The following is a 23,165-nucleotide window of genomic DNA, read 5'->3' on the forward strand; positions in this document are numbered from 1 at the left end:
ACAGTTATTAGCGATGAAATTTTTAAAATTTCGTTGCTAGATCAGGGATGAAACAGTGCATTCTGTTTACGATCTTAGCGATGGAATTAAATTTTCGTCACTAATTAGCGATAGATATTTAATATTCGTCGTTAATTTTAGCGATAAAAAAATTAGAGACAATAAAATTTCATCGCTAATCGATCATTAATCCCATTTAGCGATCGATTAGTGATAAAAAATTCCGTCGCTAATCATGAATATTCTTGTAGTGAAAATAATAATAGTAATAAGTAGATTGGGGAAAAAATAAATGGGAAAAATGTGATTTACATGAGGAAATAAATAAATGTATTAGATTGAAATAGAATCAAAGGCAAGGATATGATCAATTTAGCTTTAAATAGAATCAAGTTTAGTTTTATTTTTAAAATTTATTATAGTGTTCAATTTCATCAACTTGATAATTTAATTATACCTGATAAATATTCTCAGAGAAGAAAAACCTTAATTTTTTATTAATAAAAATAAATATGACTCTAAAACCAACTTATTTGTCCATGGAAAAGACTTATCACAATCAACTTACTGCTCGATAAATATTGAAATACAAATCTTTTATTGATACAATAAACTTCTTTATTATTGATTTCATTACATGATCTTGGCCAAGAACCATAGTCTAGGGTTTTTGTGGTGTGCCAGGTGAATGCCCTGGATTTGCCCTTGGGGGGTAATAATCATTTATCATTTCTTGTGATAAAATTGTTGATGAAAACTTTGTTTTCTCGCTTTGTTCATAAGAATCTGAATCTGTAGGTGGATCTCTAGGTGGATGAGTGTGAGGTCCTTCATAATCTTCATGTATATTTCTTGTTGGATCAATGTTAGAAGCTTCAAAATCTTTGTGATGAGTAGTCAATAGCTTTCTATCATGTTCTTCATGTCTAGGAAGTGAAGAATCTCTAGGTGGGTTGGCGTGTGGATCCTCGTAGTCCTCGTAATTGTCACCTCCAATAAATCTTCTCCTGCTCGAGGATGAGTTCTTCTTTCAATTAGATATGACAATTGATATTGTACAATTTGTTTCGTAAATAAAAGATTCTAACGAAAGCTTAGTACCTTTAGTAGAAACACCAATGGAGAGCAAGCACAAGAAGACAAAGAATTGGAACCTTACTCCCATTATGATCCAATTACTCTCAAGTTGTTGACACTAGTGCCTGAATGCCTTTGTATTTAAGGAACAAAAGGTAAAAGGAATTGTATGGAAAGCAAATTTCCTTTTTTTGTTTGATTAGTTTCCGATCTACACTTTCCTTAAGGGAGATACATAAATAATTTTATTATTTTTTATCAAATTAATGCGTGCCACTGCCCATGGAAGGAATACCTTTTAAAAAATAAGAACATGAGAAATTTGGTATTGTTTTACATACATGCACATTTATTGTCATTTAAAAAATTAAAATGTTTTAGGAATTGGAAAGATACAGTGTGATGTCCAATATTTTTTTTATATATTTTTAGCTTTTACGATATTGTGCTTGATTTAGAAAGCTTAAAAATAAATGTATAATTTAATATTTGTTTTTAATTAATTTAAATTTAATTTGGAGAGAGAGAAAGGAATGTTATAACAAGTATCAATTTTTTTTTACTTCCTTTAAATTAAGGATTTGCATGGTGTTTGAATTTTTATCACTTTCACCGACGTTCGATCCTTGTTTATTATAATAAAATCTATCCTGAAATAACCAACTCAACCCTACCTCTTGTTAGAAAAAAAAAGTGAATGGAGATGATTTCAATATGAATAGGAAATAATTTCACATTGAAATTTCATAGCAATATATATGGTTAGTTTATATTGATTTGTAATTTAAACATGTTCTATATGTAATTAGATAAGAGACTCTTTATAATATGAACTTTGAATTTATAAAATTTCACAGTTTTTAAAAGGAATTATTCGGTCGATTGAAATTTTAAAATGATAAAAAAAAACCATTACAATGAAGAAGGATAAAAGAAGCATATAAAATGAGAAGCACACTTTTCATTAATGTCCAAGGAACAACACAATTGTAGTTTTATTCAGTAAAAAAAACCTTTTTGATGATCACTGAAAAACAGCAAAAGAGATGAATATTAACAAAATAAAATACGAAAATAATATATGTCACAGGTCGTTCAAGTAATTTATCTAGTTCCCATTCTAGAAAATGTTTCTTTTAAGCAATAATGAATTTTATATTTACTCCAAATGATTTTATATTAATAAGAATAACACAACTTGCTTATGAACAAGGCAGACATTGTTAGGAAGTCAGACTGCATAAATTTACCTTCTAAAAAGTTGACCATTGTAATAAGAAAACCAGCATGAGTTGTGAAGCTAAAATCCACTGAGTGATTCCATCAAAACAGCCCTTGTTCATTGTATTTACAAAACCTCAGGGAGCAGCATCGCCAGTGTGGCTCAGAGAAAGAGCTTCTCATCAAGGATAGAAATACGGGCCATACGACGGCGGATGCTGTGTTGGTATGTGTGGAGGAGGTATGGTTGCTACCCTGGGATAGCCACCGTAATGCATTGGGTGATCGTAGAACTCGCCAGGAGCAATCAAACCTGCAGCTTCTGCTGGATGAAGATAAGAGCTGGGATGTACAGGAATCATGCCATGAGGTCCAGGCAATGGCCTCCCTGGAGCAAAGGTCTGCTCGGCCACAGTGTTGGGTGTCGATGTGGTAGTCGATGGCCGTGAGCGCTTATTTGGTTTCTGCTGGTTCTGAACTTTTGAGCGCGAAGCAGCACCAGCGTTCTTCAGAGCAGCAGCTGCAGCTGAAGTCCGCTTCTTTGATTCTTTCTGTTTCTCCAATTCTGCAATCTGCTTGTCAAGCTCTCCGCGTGGATACTGGTTCTCGAGGTTATACTCTTCAACCGCTTTGAGTACAGATTTCAATGCACCGAGTTGCTTTGAGATGGCTATATTCTGTTGCAGTAGATATACAATGCTTAGCGATCCCATTTTAGTTGACTTGATCGTGTGAATAATGAGAGGATCCGGTAAATACCTCTGATTCAGCTGAATAGTTTCTCTTGATTCTGACGTCTTGAGCAGCCTTCTTTGTTTCATCTATGTAGGCTTTTAACAGAGGGACCGGCGGGAACTTTTCCACTAAATCAAAAGCATAAACAAACTTTACCGAATCGACCTGCCTGCCTTTATGGTTCAGTTTCTCAATTAGATCTGCCACAAGAAAAATGTTGTTAGATTGATAGTAGGGTACTAAATTGTGGGGACTGCAAGCTAGCCTCAGTTTCTCAATTAAATCTGCCACAAGAAAAGGTGTTGTTAGATTAATAGCAGGGTACTAAACCGTGGGGACTACAAACTAGCCAAAGAATTCATTCAGCTTGTGTATTGAACAAGGTGCATATGAAGAAAGGAAAGAGTAACAAAGAGAAAATAAGGGGAAATTTAGTTAATACTATAAACAGAATGAAATGATGCATACCAATAGAGAAACGCTAATGAACATGGGAAAACAGAAGAGAGCAATCAGTCTAATAAACCTCTTTAAGCTTAAAAGTTCATGAGTTAACAGATGTTTTAATGGACCTCCATATTGAAAAAAAAAGGCAGATTCAAATCAATTACGCTTTTGCTAGTGATACAAGCAATTACATCTTTAGAACACAAGAGAAAAGATTCAAATCATACAAGATAGAGAAATCAAGGATCCATACAAGCAGACGATCTTGTTTATGTTGAATTTACTCCAAGTACAAAGAATTAAGAAAATGAGAAGGGGATGCAATACCCATAAGGGAATATTGCTTGCAGACAAAAAATGATTTTTGCAGTGCTACCGTGTTTTATAGATTTGGAAAAATAAAAATTCTATTTTGATCATGCTCTTAGTAATTTATTAAATATCTACAACATTATAATTACCCTTGTTTGTCCCAACTATTGAGGTTGGCTATGTAGATTTTATCGTTGCAGGGAGTGAGCAATATTGCTGAGAAAGTAGCAATATTGAATTGATAGTTTATTGCATTAGCTAGAATTTTTATATCTCGCTCTAGACAATTCAACTCCTCTAAGAACAAAATATATTAGTTGTTTTGAATATGTTCATACAATCTTGGCCCAGCTATAATTAGTCCATATTCTTTTGAATATGTTCATGATATCTCAACCTATTTACAGATAGTATGTATGACAAAATATCGATTTAATTGTTCTAAGCAACCCATTTAAAGAGGCTTTACAATAATTAATATATCAATTAGGCTTTACAATAATTAAGCCAAGCAATTTTTAGATCTGTATAGTAATATTTACATATAAACTTAAGCAATCATGTAGAAAATTAGGAATAACACAAAATAGAACAATGAATATTACCTGACTCCATATATTTGAATGATAGCTTTTTAAAAAACCGAGTTTGATGAATAAAATCAATGTTCAATTTTTTGTAACAATTACCACATATGTATTTGCGTACATCACAAATGGCCAAAGATGACTGCATTTTCAAAAGAAGGATAGGACGAGTTAATGTAATTAGAGGCAAAATCCAGATTTGATTATAAACTCAATAACCAAGTAAAAGGAAAAAAAAACAGATAAATAAACCGAACCATGAAAAAAAATGGTGTTGGTGAAACCATGTATAACTAAAGAGATTACAAAAATCCACAGCATTACATCAGCCAAGGATGAAATAAATACATTTATGTATAAGATAACATATATTAACTTTATCAATGATATAAAAAACCCAAATTTAAATAATCTGACTACAGTATGTGAAAGGAGATAGCAACTAGAATCACAGAAAAAGAGTCAAGTTAGAATGTCTAGCATTTTTTGATAACTTCATTGTTGAACAGCTGATATGTTACTCTTAGAAATTTGGAACAGCTAAATTTTTAAGGAAACACCTCTGGCCATTCTAAATTTTCAAAAAATTAAGTTGAATCCAACATGATTCTACCTTCACTAAAATTAGATAAACCAAACAGACATCATATTCGTATGACTAGAAGATTCAAGCACGATCAATTTGCCACAACCTAGAAGCAATCCTCAGGATTATTTGCTAAAACAATTAACAGTGGCAAGTAGAATTAAGGAAACGTGTTAACAAAAATAGTAGCTAACTAGACATGTATTGTTCAGTCAGATGAAACATACGATGCATGTATGTACAACATCAAGCATATACCCAAGAAATTTACAAGCACGAGTTTAGGCATTACACTATCATCATAACTAATGGGAATCTTTTCAAGCATTGTGCTATAACAGAAATATTAGGAGATTAAATAACCAATAACACAGACAAGTATACAGACAGAGAAATGAGCAATGAAGATGTGGACCAAAAAAGTCAGATGTCAAAGGAAAAAAAAAACGAGAAGATTGTGTGTCTTCAGTACCTGAGACTATGAATATTATGGGATGAGAAAAGTTGAGTAGGATATAAAGGAATGCACAAATGTGATTAGTACATACACAATCATGACTTGCCAACAAGGCAACACCCACAGAAATTCAAGTTCATACAGCATAAAGAGCTACAAGTACAAAGCAACTTCAAATACATGTTCAAAAAATCATGCTTTCTAACTGCAACAAACACTCTTTTTCAACTTGCAAACTGAAAGGTTATGACATATGCGTTGCTTAGAGATACCTCTAAGGGATTCATATGCACGCTACTATTTAATTATTATTGCAATCGCAACAGTCAAGCATGTCAGATGCTCATTTTATTCAAATGTCTGGCGCAAAAAGACAAACCATTTAGTAGAGATATGATAACACTGAGCTGTACCAGGTATCCAGAAAGAACTGTCAATCATAATTTATAAAATATATGACGACAATGATTGTTGTATTTGCCTCACGAAACTATGTCACCGAAAATAAGTGTATTTTGCAAATATGGAAACTGAAAAAGAAAACATGATGCAATAACGAATAGACAAACAAGCAAAAGTTACATTGTCTATCGCATCAAAAATATCAGACAGAGAAACAAAAGATGAACTTGTAAAACTAACACAATTTCAAAAAAAAAAAAAAAGAACTACCTCAGTAACCACTGATCTAGGAATAATAATGAAATCCGCAAGTCTAAAATAATTAAAATACGCCCCATTAAATGAGTTAATATAAGCAAAAATTGAGAAACATTCTAAAGCAAAGCAATGTTTCGAACATAAACAATAAATCAAACTTAAGAAGAATTTTTTTTCCTAACGCAAATAGTATTCCTGATGCCCTTTATGCATAACAAGGAAGCATGATGAAGATAAACTCATCCAAATTCAAAAGTATATTTCAACTGAATGATGCCATGCTTAAACGAAGAGACAAGGATGTCAGGTTCCAGCTTACCAGGAACATACTCGGTGAGACTCAGACTTCTGCAGAGATGCACAGCCTGCTTTCTGCGACAAATCAAAAGGAGTAGTTCCAAGAGCCCGTCCACCTTAAACTCTGAGACCAACCGATATGACACAATCAATCGTACCAACCCGATGACGTCCATACCGTTGTCACTGCCTTCATCTATCAGGTTATGCTTCCACTCCCTAGCCAGCTTCAAAGCTTGCTCCCTTACTGGCGGCCTGATATTTGGTTCGATAGTCATGAGGCGCTCGAGAAGGGTAATGCAGGTCCTCCTGGTCGTGAGCTTCTCGACAGCATCGCCTTTGGGCGCCGAGGAGGGGAAATAGAACATGTCCAAGGCATCGAGGACCAGCTTGGCAGGGTCCGGGGCGGATCGGATGGCAGGTGTAAGTTCATAGCGAATGGACTCCAAGTCCTTGCGGTGATTGACGATAAAGGAGACGAGGCCCTTCCCGTCCATGTTGGCGCAGAGGGCCGCGAGCTCCGGCCTCGGGGCGGACTCATGCTCAGGGCCAGCACTGGGCTGCTCCTCGGCGGAGGGATTCTCTTTGGAATATGGGGCGAAAGAGGGCGGCGGCGTAGCGGACGCGGGCTTAGTTGCTTCCTTGGCTCGAAGGGCTTCGAAGTCTCGGCGGATAGCGGCCTCGACGGAGGAGATGTGGGCGTCGATGTCTTTCCAATCGGGAACGGAAATGGGGAATGAAGAGGAGGAAAGGCGGGTCCGGAGGGCCTCGAACGCGCTTCGTAGTTTCTCCTTCTTCTCCGGGATCGCTGCGATCTCCTTCTCGATCTTGGCGGTGGCCATCGAGGAGGAAGGGTGGCGGAGATCGTCGGAAGAGGAAGCTGTGGAGATTGAACGGCGGCCGGGCACCTACAACACTGAGGGGGTATGTTGTAGAGTAGGGTTCCAGATCGGTGGTTTGAATCACCAAATTCATTGATTAATTTGGGCTTGAATCATAGTTGGTCCATCCAGTCAGGCCGATTTTAATCAAGCCATGTAACCGAATTATTGGCTCAGTTATGGGTTTGGGTCCGATCCGATTTGGATTTGGCGTGAGTCGAGTCAATTTAGCAACAACAAAAAAAAAAAAAAAATCCTATTATCGGCTTTCATTATAGTCACTGAGATAGGTCTTGACTCGATCAATGAAATTTCACAATTTATTATAAATTTTAACCTTAAAAAATGATTTCCATTCGAGATAATAATAAATATAAGGAGAAGAGTAAACTTATTAAGAGCTTGAAAATTAGAGGATTTTTTCTAATAATTGTCTAAAACTCTCCATCAGTTTATAATTTTTTTTTAAAAAAAAACTATATTGGATACCTACTAAATCGATTAGAGTGTCAAATATAGTCATTAGATGTCAATGACTCTCTAACTAGTCTATTGCTTAATCAATTGCAAGAAGACCAATCTTCTAACTTGTCTACTAAAGTCTATAAAAATAATAATAACTTAAAAATCAGATCTAATTACTTCTTAATTATTACTCCATGACTTTGGTTCCTAGGAGTCCACCAACCTCCTCCTTGACTTGTAATGTGGCAAACCTAACCAAGTAGTTTTCAACTTGTGAGTCCCTCAGTGCTTCATGCTTCTCATCTCAGTAATTTAACGATCAATTTTATAATCATTTGTGAGAAGATAAATTAAAAAAATACAATTGACAATCCAATCCAATCCAATCTAATCCAAATCAAGCTCTCCATTACAAAATTTCACCACTCCAAATTGAAGAACTGATCTATCCATCAAGCTCCTTGCTCTCTCTCTCTCTCTCTTGGCTTTCAACCCTTGAGCTCATGATTGCTTTGGTCGTCAGTATTTACATAATTAATAAGCAATATCAAAATATATTAAATTTAATTATTGCAATATCAAAACTTTAAATTTAAACCGAATCATAAAATCTTCTGCAATAAACTAAAGTAAGTATGATATATGAACTATACGTGAGGTTCTTCGCAAAACGGGTGATGGCTGTAGTCGCCTTCTTCCTCTTTAAATTTTTAATGCAAAAAATTATACAGGTTTCAAATGAAAGATGAATATAAAGTGAAAGGACGACATTTGATAATTTTTTTAGTTGTTGTAATTGAGATATTTTTGATAATTTTTATTTTAAAAATTTTTGATCGATTTAGAATTTATTTAAAAAAATTCTTTGATTAGGATATTTTAAAGTTTTTAATCTATTTAAATAATTATTTAAGAGGATCTTAAAGTTCATATTTTTTTAATAATATTTTTAAAAGTGTTTGTTTATTTTTTTTTATATTTGATATTCTTTTGAATCAACGGGTTTTAAAAGATTATCTTTAATTTTACAGACGATCAATAGAATCAATATTGTCCATAAGATAATCGATATTTCGTTTACGTCACGATCAATTGGCATCAGAGCTCTTAGATCTCATGGATCATGGATGGTTGTTGTAGTCATAATCGTGGTCATAATAGATAAGTTCCGACTGACGAAGTCTTAAACTTACCTTGGAAGAGATCAGTTTGCACGAGGTACATTATGCGAAGCACAAAGTCAAATTATCAACGTCGCCTCGCGAGAGCTTAACGTGCCATGTAGCATGCAGTAGATGCTTGAGATTGTCCGCGCCTGGCTCTGGACAAATTAAGAGATTGCTGACTTTAAGAGATTGACGACTTTCTAGTCACGGATTCAAATCTCAGATATAGTCTTTTACGATAATATAGAATAAAATTATAAATAATAGATCCCAAGACATGTGTGTGCTACAATAAATGGCTCAAGTTGGACTTCTATATATGTTCTTTCTTGTATTTTTTTAGGTGGAATCTATATCTTAGCGGCTCCACACAGTGCTTCACGATCATCTGTAAAGAGGTAAATTGAGAAATTGTATTGGTCACAACGCAAGAGGGGTATTGTCTGGCTTCATCAGGATTTGAAAACTCTGCATGTCGTAACAATTCAGCTATACTCCGGAAGCTATATATGTGTTCTAAATTACGTGTGAGATCGATGTAATCATGTAGCATTTCAGAATTAGCGTTGGATTTGTATCTACAACTGTGCAGGTAATTATTAATTTGTATAAAAAATCAAACTACAAAGTATCTATATATTTCTGTAACTACAATCTCTGTCATAATTAAGGACTAAGAACATTGCAACACTTTTAAGGATGTTGAACATTAATATATATACATAATAATATATCCCCTCTACTACTAATTTCTAAGTTGTTGGTATGAATACTTTGGGACTATAATTAACAACTACTTTTAAATTACCACTCGACGATCAATTGTGGATCGGAGGCTTCTTCTGAGCAGGAGAATAATCCATTCCTACTGTCTCTTGGTTGTCGTCAAGGTAAGTATGATCACTCTTCTTCTCCTCATTAGGGTTTTGTTCCCTTTTGTCGACCGAGTTCTTGTTAGTCTCCTTATCTAAGGTGGTCATGAGTTGTCTACCCTTTCTTCCTGCATGAGTAGATAAGTCCTTCAATACAAATGATGTGATATGAAATTTTAAAAATTTTCAATATAGGATATATACTTTTTTCACTTATTTAAGCTACCTGAACAATGGCCGCAAGGTAATCCATATCGAATAACTCCTTGTGTACCACTTTCTTCTTTAAACAAGCTATATCTCTTCTGCTATGGACATTCGATAAAACAGTAAGCAAAATGGAAGAAGCAACACAAATGACACCACAACAAATGTGCAATATATATACTGACATCGACTTGGTAATGTAAGGAAGGCGATATCGGCCCCGTTTTCGATAGTAATCTAATCGCTGAACGAGAGAAGCAAATTGCAAAAAGTCAGTGCTATCGAGAGCCAAATCAAAATTTGAACTGAAAAACATTAATATCGACATCACATATATATATATATATCCTTAAAAAGGTACCTTGAGATCTCTCAGCTGAGAGCATGAGGAGCAAAACAAGAAACCCTAGAGAAGACATGAAAAGTTTCATGGAGTATTATATTGTTTGGATAAAATTGGAAAATCAGAGAAGATGAATCTAGGTATTTATAAGCCATGAGAGACATGATTAAAATCCTTCTAAACAAACAAATTAGGAATGGTTGGGATTTTTTTAAATTATTTATTCTGAGGAATAATTGTCATTCTTTTAGGAAGATGTTCCTATAGAACATGAATCTCGACAAAAATACCTCTTTCTTTTTGTTTCTTTGTGTCCATTGGTCAGGAACCATAAACCCTACTTGTGTAGACATAGTTCCACCAAATGAGAAACAATTTGGATTGCTCAGTTTGGGTTAATTACTAGAATTTAGAGTTTGATTACTGCTCTTTTCTAGTTAAGTGGCCTAATTAATTACTTCTTATACATTTAAATGATAGGACTTTCTCTAAATTTTATTCATATATATATGATTGTTTATAACTAATTAGATCTACTATTTCCTTTTGAAAAAAAAAAGATTATCGAGTGTCCTTTAGCATTTAATTTGCTCCTCTTAATTAATATTTCAGCTAAGCTAATATTCATGATAGATCGAAAGAATTTGTTCCGTGATATTTATTGTTCTTATCATGTGATAGAATGAAGATTATGAGTTTGCCATTGTGGCCTCATGTAACAAAGTTTAATTGTTTGGGAAAAATTAGACAATAATGTGAAAGATCAACTCGAGCTGTCTTAATCACAAGTAGGGAGAATTCATTCATATTTATTTTCCCATACTCGACCATATTAATTGCCTATGTCGTCGGTTAAGATGGCACGGTCACAATCATGATAATTAATCACGTAAATAGCGTTGATCCACATCATATTTTAGTGAACCACAATATGTTTTAATAATATTATAACAATTACGATTTTATAAACGGTTCAAAATTCTTCTTTGTTATCTTTCAGCGTATAAAACTAGGCAAAGTTTGAAGATAAATGTTACGACTCGACTCAAAATTAATGATGGCCTAAACTTGATTGACCTCTTGACAACCGAGCTTAATCCCTTTTAATTATTCTTTCAAATCTTTTGCAAAAAGGTGGAATCCTACACTATCGGTCCCACGATCATCTATGAAGAGGTAAATGAAGAAATTACAGTTGGCCATGACGGAAGGAGGTATTGTCTATTCGAACTCTTACCCTCTTTTACAATTCTGCTCCATCGTAACCAACTAAGTTATACCCTGGGACATTCTAATCCAACATTCATTTAGGACTATTTTGGAGTTCCATAATTCTAATCTATTTAATTCTTTTGATTGGATTTTGGAACCTTTTGATGGACCAATCATTAATCAAACAATTTTTGAAACAGCCACGTGGAGGCCCATATCTAGGAAGTTGAAGATCCACGTGTGAGGGTGGCAGTTGGACGTTACTTGCCGGCGCTTCGGGCGGCACGGCGATAGCAAATGGTGGCGACGCTGCCGACGTCGGAGAAATACTTTTTACGCATATTAAATATTTTAATTAAATATAAATTAATAAGTTTTTACCGAATATTCAAACTGAAACTAAAATGATAAATTAATATTTTGGCTTTTTAGCTTACCGACTACTAGACAACATCATCATGTATTCATGTTCCACGTCTCCCTATCTCATCTCTCACTTCTTGCACGATTCAATCAAATAATTTATTGTCGACCAGTTTAAATAGATATTTATGGGATCTCAGGAACATGTTCCATCATAGACTTCTCAAAAAATAAAGTAATTAAAATAATTAAGGGGCCTGTTCCTGTTAGATATTGAGAAAAAGTAGAAACTTCAAGTTGAGAAATAATCTGAAGAAACATGAAATGAAGACGCAATATCATAATATTAAGGTTACCAACTTTTCCACTCAATCAGCTTGTATAAACAGTTGGAGGATGCGTTTGATTGCCTGTCTGTCCCATGTTTTCCTGATGTCCTATGAAATTGAAAAAGTAATTAGCATGTCAAGCTTTCTGAAGATTCAATATGTCCCACAGAATTTCTAAGGAAATCTTGAAATAAGCTTCCCTTAACAATTACTGAAACACGAGCTGCTAGAAATTTAAGCAACTCTAAGGCATATCTAGTAACAGAGAAGGGAAAAATCAGATGAAGGTGATGATAGCTCATAATAAAAAGAGCTTCTAAACCACACTCGTGGTTTGACAATCTCAGTAATGTCAAATGTAGGGTCAAGGCCCTTTCCTATTCCATCCAGTACTGCAAAATTGAGAGACACAATTCAATAAAATTTGCATAAAGGAAGACAACCACTCAAAAACATATTTTATTATTATGGGTTGGTATACCTTGGTCAAAAAAGTTAAGATCCAATCTGATTGACTGTGACACGTCGGATTAAAAGCCCGACCCTATAGCCGACTAGTTCAGCTCGTTACATGATCCCTCAGTTGACTCGGCTCAGTGCCCAGCTTGGCTCCACGCCCGAGCTCCGAGTCCAAGCCACATGACCAAGCTCTATATCTGAGCTCCCCGTCCTAGTTTAGTGTCCGACCTCTTGTTCAACTTCACCCATCTCAAGGCTCAACTTTGGTTTAGTATCCGACTCTGAGCTCCAACTTGATCCCCTGGTCCACAGTCCCCGTGACCTACTTGATGCCCCACTCGGTGTCCTACTCAATGCTCAACTGGCTCTACTCCTAAGTGAATCTGTGATATCTGAGATAGAGGTCTTCTTCTCAATCAGTTCAGTCCCACCGAGTTCTACTTCCCTCACTCCATCACTCGGCTTGCCAGACTGCCAGAAGGACATGTGGAACAATAAAATATGTGATGGTAACTCACCTACCCCATTAATACAATATGATTTAACATGGCATAGTCTGGGACCGTACCAAGCATGGGTGATAGGACCCTTAATTACTACGGAGATAAAATATTCTTCTGATCGAAGATAGGACATCTCCTCTGATGGGACAACTCCTTTAATGACTCTATATAATTATTCTGCTTCTCGTGGGCACAGGTATGTACACACGCGAACATAGACCATCCTCTCCCTAGCTCTTCAGCTTTCTTTTCATCTCCATCTTGGTTGGAAAATTGACTTGAACTTTGAAACGGTTAAGCTAGGGCACTCCTGACCTCCATTCTCACCCTCTTCCTTCTTCTTACAGCTTGGCGAGAGGACCATTGTCTCACGACAGGTCGTGGGTACTGCGTGACTCCGTCAACATACAAGTTCAGTGTCCGGTGACTCATTCAGAGACGATCTCAAACAACAACATAATTGGCACCGTCTGTGAGAACAACTGAAGCACTGCATTTTTTTTATTTCTATTTCTGTAGACATAACCCTTATAAAAACTTTTTTTTATTGAATGATATTCTCTTGATTGATGAATGCTTACCGTTTCTGTATATGCACCTTGACGAGTGAAAAAAATATTTCTCTTAATGCATTTAATTTAATAAGCATAGATTTCCCCTGCTGAGTGAGAAATATTTCTAGTGGCATTTTTTATGCTAATTAATAAGGTGCAAGAGTAAAGAGAATACTATTGAATATTGATTGGTACTGGATGGTCTATCTGGGCAATAGGAATTGTCTCTGACAAAATCCATATTCATTATACGTGTTTCTCTTGGAGTTGAAATGCAAGTTGAACAGGCATAAAGCAATCAGAACATTTGAATATATAAAACCCAATTTTGATGCACTTTTAGTAGGGACATTTTGTTAGCTTATGCTAAAGAATTAAAACTTTCATAGTTTGATTACAACTGGTACTTTACTTGGCTCAAAGCTCCGAGTCTATGCATTGTCTATCTTATGGTAATATCAGTCCCAGCAGGAGTTGGTAGTAGTTGATTAATAATTGACTAGTTGAAAATTTACACTTAACTTGACTAACTTAGTGAAAACTGTTATCTTCTAATAGTCAGCTAATATCACAAGTTCAACATGTAGACAAAGACAATTTCATAGATGTTCTATTTTTATATATTTTATTTTATAATTTAGTCATCATGCTTGGACTCTAGATTCTATAAATTTCTTTACTGTCAATACAATTAATTATGAATAGTATTATTTTTATTTCTTATTTATTGCATCTTAAAAAAATTTTCAAACCTTCGTCCAAAATTTTTAATTGTTTTAAAATCTTACAATATTTTTAATTTTTATAATGTCAAAGAGGGAGAGTAACCTCATAGTTAAGATATGTGATTAAGTAGTTTTTAGAATATTTTTTATTAAATAGTTTTTTTAATAAAATAAAGGTTAAAATGTAAAAGTTTCAAATAATTAAATAAGTTTGAATTGATAGTTTGATAATATCTAAACTGATCAAACCAAGTTTAAATTAGACTTAAATTCATAAAAATAAATCAAGCCAAGTTTGAATACCATAAAACTTAGCTTGGCTCGGCTTGGTTTGACTTGATTTCCTTATCAAACAAGTTTGAATACCATAAAACTTAGCTCAGCTCGGCTCGGCTCGGCTTGTTTACCGCTCTAGTTTTCATACCTGTTGTACAACTTATTTGTCCTTCTTTGTTTGACACATTAGGTTCTCTAGGTTTGTCTCCGGTAGTCCATTAATTTGACTTGTCCAACTCTTTTGGTCCATCTCGATTCTTTAAAATTTTCCCAACTTGTTTATCTTAAACATTCAGTTCGATCTACTTATTTCTCATTAATAAGTTGATAGGGTTGGCGCATTGGTACATCTAATCAGTTTGACATTTTTGTCCATGTAACCAACCCATTTAGTTCGTTTGGAATGATTGGTTAGCCTAGTTCATCTGACTCATACAATTTAATCCGTCTTGTGGGTCTAACTTAACTTGTGCAACGTGTTTGGTTCACTTAGATTGTCTCGGCATTATGTCCTTTTAAATGTCTAATCATTCTACATTACTCAACCTATTGAGCATGTCTAAATCACTCAATCTCCTTCCTACTCAGCCTATCCTATTCACTTGATCTGCCCAACTCTTTCTCCCTTGATTAAGCCCACCGCCGATTCCAAGCTCTGCTTCTTCACGGCCGAAACCCAACGAAGGACCCCGATCAATCTGATCAGAGTTCAACAAGCCGAGTTGTAGAGCTTAATGAAACCAAAGGAATCAAAGAAATATAGCACAAACCACAAAGATTTCTCCCTTACCGATTAGATCTTCAAACTCGAGCTCTTGCTCTATTTGCGTCGCTCCAACCGCCGCCACCGGACAGCTTCAACCACTCTCCAACGAGAGCTAGGACTCATCGGTCAGCCTCTAATCGCCGAAAATCCCCGCCGCGTCGGAGACAAGGGAGCAACAACGAATCGGGAGAAGGAGAAGTGCGCGCTCGCACGATCGGGAAGAAAACGAACAGAAGGGGGATCGCGATTAACTCGGGAGGTTAGGTTCATTCGGATTTGTCGTTGCATTTGAGTCGATTTTTCAGTATCTGTCGGATTTATCGGATTTATCGTCGGAGTTATCGTGATATTTGTAGTTTGCAGTAGTTATTATTGCATCTGTAAGTTTATCTGATACCAATTGTTTGGTATCAGAGCATGTTAGATTAAGCATTTAGTGTTAGAGTTTAGGTCTAATTTTCAAATTTGTCGTCGTGTTGGGTGTCGAAGTTATTAGCTCGTCTAGCTCACTCAATCTGTTTGACAGCCTAACTAGCTTTACTAATTCACTCGGATTGCATGATTAATTTGCTTGGATCGTCTATAAGCCACTCCGGTCACTGTTTGCATGGCTTGTCCAATCCGTCAGGTGCTCAGTCCATCCAACCTTCTGTACTGCTCGACCCATCCTTCCTTCATTGTTTGCCCAATTAATCCAATCTATCGACTCAATGTTGGGTTCACTATACTAGTGAGTCCTCTTTTAACTTCTGATTTTGTTCAGGTAATTAAATTCTGAATTAGGAAACAGACAGAGACTGTCGTCGAGGAGATATTATTTTGATTATATATATATCTTTAGAATAATATCCTTCTCTTCATTTAGTTTTGAGACGTGCCTTCTTTCCTGCTGCATGCAGCTAGCAGAAACTGAAACCCAATCTCCCTTTTTCTTTTACCTGCATCACAATCTAAACCTTTTAACCATGACACCATCAACTTGCTAATTCTCAAAAATTAAAGCAACTAAGTCCATTTATGTCAAGGACCACAAATCAGGCCACTGCACTCTCGATATATAGAAGCTAATTCTAACTTCACATGAAATTAACTTCATGAATTATTAATTCAAACACTGCATGATTTCCACCTTGAATCACGCATCATTTCTTTGTTTTCATCTTAACTATATATGTGCCTTCCAAGTACACACGACGGAATTAAGACAGTATATACAAACTCATATCTGGCCGATCGATGTTCCTTGCGATGAACCAGAATTTTCTCAAGTAAGACATTTAATTCAGGGCCAGCTAAGACTAAGCATATATATATTATTAGCTGGAAGAACTCTTGCCGTAATTGAGAATCCCAAGAAATAATATTATTATTCTTCATACAATTAACTTGAAGCAAAACAACAAAAGCACCATTAGTGCATAAATGAAGCTTCACCCCCGCAGCTGGTATAAGATATAGAGATCGACAAAGAAGGTTGGCAACAATAGAAAAGAACAAAATGAGAGAGAGACCAGCCATCCATGTGTAACACAGAAAATTTATATATGTTTTTTGTGAATACAGTAATAATGACTTTTTATCCATCATCAACGTAAATTAACTAACTAACATAAATAATTTTAAAATTTAAATTCTTATTATCTAAAAAATTCATCCGATCTTTAGTCATATATCGCACCATATATAACGTCGATCGGGACTGTTAATCATTTTTGTATGGTCGCTGGACATGACAACGAAGTCAAAGAAATTGGCAGGGATGTTGTGGTGGGCTAGCTCTTCAGTTTGGCAAATAATTAAGAATGTGAAGAAATTGAGCACATCCAATTTCTATATAAATTAGCGTATTACTCCAGTACTCTTAATTCAGTGCATTGAACCTTAATTATAGCTAGCTAGCTGCTCATATATCACCATGAGGAAGCATGCTTCAGTTGGTCTTTTGTTGGTGTTGATAAACCTCGCAACACTTTTGCTTCCTTCCCTTGGTTGCCCTTACTTCCCTACTCCAACTTCTCCTCCTCCGCCGCCTCCCAAGACGACTCCTCCTCCTCCTCCGCCATCGGTACCATCACCACCGCCGCCGACGTCGTCGTGCCCCATCGACACCCTGAAGCTCGACGCGTGTGTTGACTTGCTCGGGGGGCTGGTCCACGTGATCATTGGCGGGGACGTGAGGAGTGAGTGTTGCCCGGTGCTGGAAGGGATTGCCGACCTCGATGCAGCACTGTGCCTCTGCACCACCATCAAGGCCAAGGCCTTGGGCATCAACCTGCTGCTCCCCATCGCGCTTCAGGTGCTGGTAGATTGCGGCAAGCACGTCCCCTCTGATTACCAATGTCCGGCTTATTAAATATAATGAATAATTATGAAATTAAATAAACTGAAACCTAAATATATATGTATTTTGAACTCGATCTGTTATTTCATATTTATATTTTCAACAATCAATATTAATTAATACTCCTTTATATATAATAGCGAAACAGTACTGGTGACTACTATATTTATGATTAGAAGTTGAGCTGCATATATAATCCTTGTTGTCTGTTGATGGCCAAAGCTTTTTAATCAGTAGTAGTGTACTTGATATCAAGCTTACCTTCCGGTTACACTTGATTGCAGAGTGGGATTACTCGTTGAGTAAACTCTTTTGGAGGCGTTACCTTTGGTGTCATGTTCCGTGAGATAGCTGTCCGAAAAATTTCGACAACATCTCCCTTATAACAATTCAACATCCAAGCCCACACGACTACTCTACAATACAATATATATACATAACTACTAAACAACTACAGGATAAAGGCCCACTGGCCACAACTACACATCTAACACAGCATGCATCAATTATAACAACCACCACAATAACTACAAAACAATGAAAATCTTAAAGCACAATGATTGTGCTCACAACAAAATCAAATGACAACTCTACCACAAAGCCAAAATATAAATACTCACAAGACTAAAATCATAAAACTGTGCAAATACGCATAAGACTCCATAAGCCACGTGTCGAAAACAATCCGAACCACACATCCAATTATAAACCAAAAACTGTACAAAGAAATCAACAAACTCTTATTGTAAGATGGGAACAATTAGACAGAACTTCAAATTTCAATATCCTTATTTGCTATCTAAGGAGACAGAAAAATCTCATGATCTGGATGATGAATATAAAATACTCAATGAATACTAGAATGAAACTGCACAACTATATATATATATAAGAAATCAACATGATACTAAACCATAGTGATGCCGGAGAGCGGAGCGACGGCAGTCGAAAAGTGGAGAGCGGAGCGAAAGAGAAGCGAGTGGGAAAGGCGGAGGCCGAGAGAACAGGTTGGACGGCAGCGACGTGGCAGGATGCCGGAGTGATCGTATGATTCTAACGTGGCAAGCGATCATTGGATCTGGACGAGGATTGGTAGATATTTGAATAACTCAATGCGACTTACTCGAGACGTACTCACTCATCTGGCCAAACAAAGAGCGGGCCCCTTTTATAGACGTTGGAGAGAAAATGGATAATTTTAATTAATTTAGACCTTACAAAATTATTTTATGAAATAATTTAATTTTATGTATAATCCGAATGACACACACACGTGCGGTGTGTTTCATGACCTAGTGCGTTGGTGGCTCGCATGAAGCAGCGATGCCTCTCCCTTCTCCAGTCCTGCTCCTCCATGGCCCAGCTCCGCCAAATCCACGCCCGCCTCCTCTCCTCCGGCCTCGCTGCCGATCGCTTCCTCGCCAGCGAGTTACTCCGCTTCTGCGCCCTCTCCCCTTTCGGTGACCTCCCCTACGCCCGCTCCCTCCTTCTCTCCCTCCCCGATCCTTCTTCCTCCTCCTGGAACCACCTCATCCGCGCCTTCACTGACCGCCACCTCCCCTACGAATCCATCCTCCTCTTCCTCCTCATGCGCCGCCGCCGCCGCGGCGGCGCCACCCCAAACGAGCTTACCTTCCCCTTTGTCCTCAAATCCTGCGCTGGCCTCGCTGCTCTCCGACTTGGCATCCAAACCCACGCTGACGCCGCGAAGCGCGGCGTCGACGCCGTTGTCTACGTCCAGAATGCCCTCGTGAGCCTCTACGGTTCCTGCAGCCGGATAGACGAGGCGCGGCAGTTGTTCGACGAAATGCCGCTCAGGACGGTGGTTTCGTGGAACGCCATTCTTACAGCCTGCGCCGAGAATTCCCTGGCGGAGGAGTGCGCTGGCATCTTCGATCGGATGAGGCGGTGTGGATTCGAAGCGGATCAGACCACCTACGTCATCTTGCTATCTGCCGCGGCGGAGCTTGGGAGCTTGAGCTACGGGAGATGGCTCCACGGCCGCATCACTGGGAGTGGATTAGCTACTAATGTTCAGCTGGGAACCGCCATCGTAAACATGTACGCCAAATGTGGTGCTCTGAAATGCGCCGGCCAGGTGTTCGACAGAATGCCGCTGAAGAACGTGTGGACTTGGAGTGCCATGATTGTGGGGCTAGCCCAGCACGGTTTGGCTCGCAATGCCATCGAGCTGTTCGACGAAATGAAGCATGCTTTGGTCGAGCCCAACTACGTCACATTTCTAGGAGTGATCTCTGCTTGCAGCTATGCCGGCTTAGTCGATGTCGGGCTCAGGTTTTTCCACGAGATGGTCGAGCAGCATGGGATCAAACCAAGGATGTCGCATTGCAGTGCCATGGTCGATTTGCTGGGCCGCAACGGCCACCTACAGGAGGCTTACAACTTCGTGCAGCGAATGCCCATCGAGCCTGATGCTGTAGTTTGGAGGACACTGCTGAGTACTTGCCAGTTGCATCCAGAGAAGGATGAAACCAGTATCGGTCAAGAAGCTAAGCGAAGGTTGCTGGAGTTGGAGCCTAGGAGAGTTGGGAACTACGTAATGGCAGCGAATTTGTACTCGGACGAGGGGTTGTGGGATGAGGCAGCGAAGGTTAGGAGGATGATGAGGGAGGAAGGTTTGAGGAAGGCACCCGGAGAGAGCTGCATAGAAGTGGGCGGAGGGATGCATAGATTCATCTCAGGAGACAATTGTTGGAGTGATGGCTACGAGAGTATTTTGATTATCCTGAATGCACTAAAGTTGAACATGAAAGATCGATATGAAATCTCTTTGGATACGACATGAAGTGTCAGTTTGAGAACTGGGACATGAAAGACTAACCAGTTTCTGATTTACCTTTCGCAGCGGCGGGCCTCGATCGGCGACGCTGACGGAGGAGGTGGACGGAAAAGAACCTAGCAAGATCATTGACAAAGTCAGGTAGTTGAGTTGATTAGGAGCGAAATGCAAAAGAGGGCAAATGTTCGAGTCCTGACGATGAGGCCACGTGTTTGACAATTAATAAAAGTAAATTTATATTTATATTTTCAAAACTCCCATACATTATTTCATTAAATAACATTATTTTCATTAGATTTTATCTCTTGTAGTCTAAAATCAAAACATAAATCTTAACATGAAGAAAGATAGATATTTTGACAATAAAATAAAATTTTGAGGATCATTTTGATATTAATTAAATTCTAAAAAATATTTTCAAAAAGATAATAAACAATTAAGGGTGTTTTAAAAATTATTCTTTTTAATTTTTACTGTATTTTTTAGAAATGATTTATTTTAAAAAATAAAAATAAAAAATGTACCACTAATTTTTTATAGAAAAAAAAATACTTTTACTCCAGTTATATTATAACAACTAATTTGAAAAATTATTTCAATTTAATTAGAATCGCTCTAAGATTGATAAATCTTTTATATATACAGTAAGTTTGATAAAAATTATTATCATGGAATAATTTGATCAAAATTACTCACAGTAGTTTTTGTCAAACATTGTATATGGTGTATTAGTTTTGATTATAATTATTACGACAATGTTGAAATAAAAATTAAGATAAAATGCAATTTAAATATTTCTTAAAATAAAAGTGTCGTTTTTAAATATTATTTGATAAAGTGTCCTTAAGAGTTATTGCTTTTTGTAAAAAAATATACAAATGATAATTGAAGGACAGACTTTTAAAAATTAAAAGAAACTGAGAAAAGTGATTGCACTTAATTCTATGGCTTTAGGAAGTACAAGCTTATATGTTTTTGAGGTTTTTTTATATTATTTTTTTATTAATTTTTAAAAAAAATCATCGATTATTAAAATAAATTCGAAAACACATGCAGCTTCGCGCTCAATTATTAACGTCTTAGATTTTTCATCTATTGTAGTAATATCTTATAATATATCGTAGTTAAGATTCGAATGATGAATACTTAAATAAACCACTTAACATTTTATTGCTGTATGATTACTAGGGGCACATTTTTGAGCACTCCTCTGTTGTTGGTGGTCAAATGTCTCCTTTAGTTGACAAGGTGAAGCATCAAGGGCAAGAATGTTCCCCACTCCCCAAAAGCTGTCCTGCAAACTAAGGTCCCCCTCCAATTTTGTAAGTGCAAAATTTCCAGATTCCATGGCAAACTAAAAGCCTCAAGACTGGAGGAGAAGGATAAAGCAGAGAGAGAGAGAGACATGTTGACTCAGAGACTTGAAACATTAGTGTTTGTTTGAAGGTCTCCAAAGTCACTAAAGAAATAGTGGAATTTAAACCCCCCTCATCATTAAGGATTGTAATATTAATGGAGCAAGACAGTAATCTAATTAACCTCACTTCTCTCTCTAAAGAATATCTATAACCACAAGAAAGAAAATAATATCACTTCTTAGAGCTTGAAAACTAGAAAGATTTCAGAGGCTTATCGATTCCAAGCTCTACAAGTTGTTTCGATATATGAGAGAAGAGTGGGCATTTAATTTCATGTGAATTAATAACCCAAATATGCCCAATATAATCAACTCTCTAAAGAATAATTAATCGTACTTTGAAACAAAAAATTCATATTCTTAGTCCTTCTGATCGTTAAAACGTTCTCTCGACCAACTTATGAGCCTTGTAAATTGTTCTAAGATCTGAGACTTGAGCCATCGACATAGGTACGACTCTAGTTAAGCACTAGATAACCTTACCATCTACTTAGGCTCACATATATATCAATGTATACTCTAGTTATAATTGCAACATAGCATAACAATACAAGGTTCCTATGATCTTCAATCCTTCAAAAGTCTCTCTATACTCGATAACTCAGCACTTCAAGTGATAATTTAACATAGCTCCACATAACTTTAAGTTCATATATATCAAATTGTCTTCTAGGAATCGTCTTGCCTATACATTTAAACTTATTAAATTATAAATTTTAATTTAAATATATTAATCAAATATCAAAATATATATAATATATTAAATTATAATTTTTAATTTAAATATATTAATCAAATATCAAAAGATATATAATAATTATCACTAATCACCTCACTTCTTCCTAGCTCTTCTTTTTTTTTTCCTACTTCTTTTCTCTTTTGGCAACATCAATATGACTCGATATATATGCATTGATCGATCGATGTTATACATACTCAAAATGGCTTGAATGTTTCATAAGCACAATGTGCTCAAAACTTTGATTTGCCGAGAGAAGAATTGAAGAGTGGAATTGTGTGTCATCGTAAGTACTAATTTGCTTGATTATAAATTGATTTCATGCACGATCCTATAAATCATGTCGAGGAAAATCAGGAAAAGAGAAG

At 36.5% G+C, this 23,165-nt stretch overlaps 4 protein-coding genes across 4 annotated transcripts; 2 read left to right on the forward strand and 2 right to left on the reverse strand.

The window, feature by feature from the left end:
* Window positions 1–2,249: 2,249 nt before the first annotated feature.
* LOC141822023 (truncated FRIGIDA-like protein 1) lies at window positions 2,250–7,288 on the reverse strand. The gene is made up of 3 exons (XM_074709433.1): window positions 6,402–7,288; window positions 3,058–3,233; window positions 2,250–2,975 (listed from the first exon to the last, which is right to left on the reverse strand). The coding sequence occupies exons 1-3, from the start codon at window positions 7,219–7,221 to the stop codon at window positions 2,481–2,483; spliced, it is 1,491 nt and encodes a 496-aa protein (XP_074565534.1). The 5' UTR covers window positions 7,222–7,288; the 3' UTR covers window positions 2,250–2,480.
* Window positions 7,289–9,677: 2,389 nt separating this feature from the next.
* Window positions 9,678–10,401, reverse strand: LOC141817159 (uncharacterized). The gene is made up of 4 exons (XM_074704830.1): window positions 10,332–10,401; window positions 10,156–10,214; window positions 9,990–10,071; window positions 9,678–9,891 (listed from the first exon to the last, which is right to left on the reverse strand). Exons 1-4 carry the CDS (start codon window positions 10,399–10,401, stop codon window positions 9,710–9,712), a joined length of 393 nt encoding a protein of 130 aa, XP_074560931.1. The 3' UTR covers window positions 9,678–9,709.
* Window positions 10,402–17,415: 7,014 nt separating this feature from the next.
* On the forward strand, window positions 17,416–17,853 carry LOC141822470 (36.4 kDa proline-rich protein-like). The gene has a single exon (XM_074709920.1). The coding sequence runs from the start codon at window positions 17,416–17,418 to the stop codon at window positions 17,851–17,853; it is 438 nt and encodes a 145-aa protein (XP_074566021.1).
* A 1,300-nt stretch (window positions 17,854–19,153) lies between these two features.
* LOC141822273 (pentatricopeptide repeat-containing protein At2g36730) lies at window positions 19,154–20,655 on the forward strand. Its single transcript, XM_074709714.1, has one exon. It carries the CDS (start codon window positions 19,154–19,156, stop codon window positions 20,645–20,647), a length of 1,494 nt encoding a protein of 497 aa, XP_074565815.1. The 3' UTR covers window positions 20,648–20,655.
* The last annotated feature ends 2,510 nt before the right edge of the window (window positions 20,656–23,165 follow it).

The sequence above is a fragment of the Curcuma longa genome, chromosome 2 (genome assembly GCF_044706935.1).
Source record: "Curcuma longa cultivar G26 ecotype Majalengka, Jawa Barat chromosome 2, ITB_CL_G26_1.1, whole genome shotgun sequence".
Lineage (NCBI taxonomy): Eukaryota > Viridiplantae > Streptophyta > Magnoliopsida > Zingiberales > Zingiberaceae > Curcuma > Curcuma longa.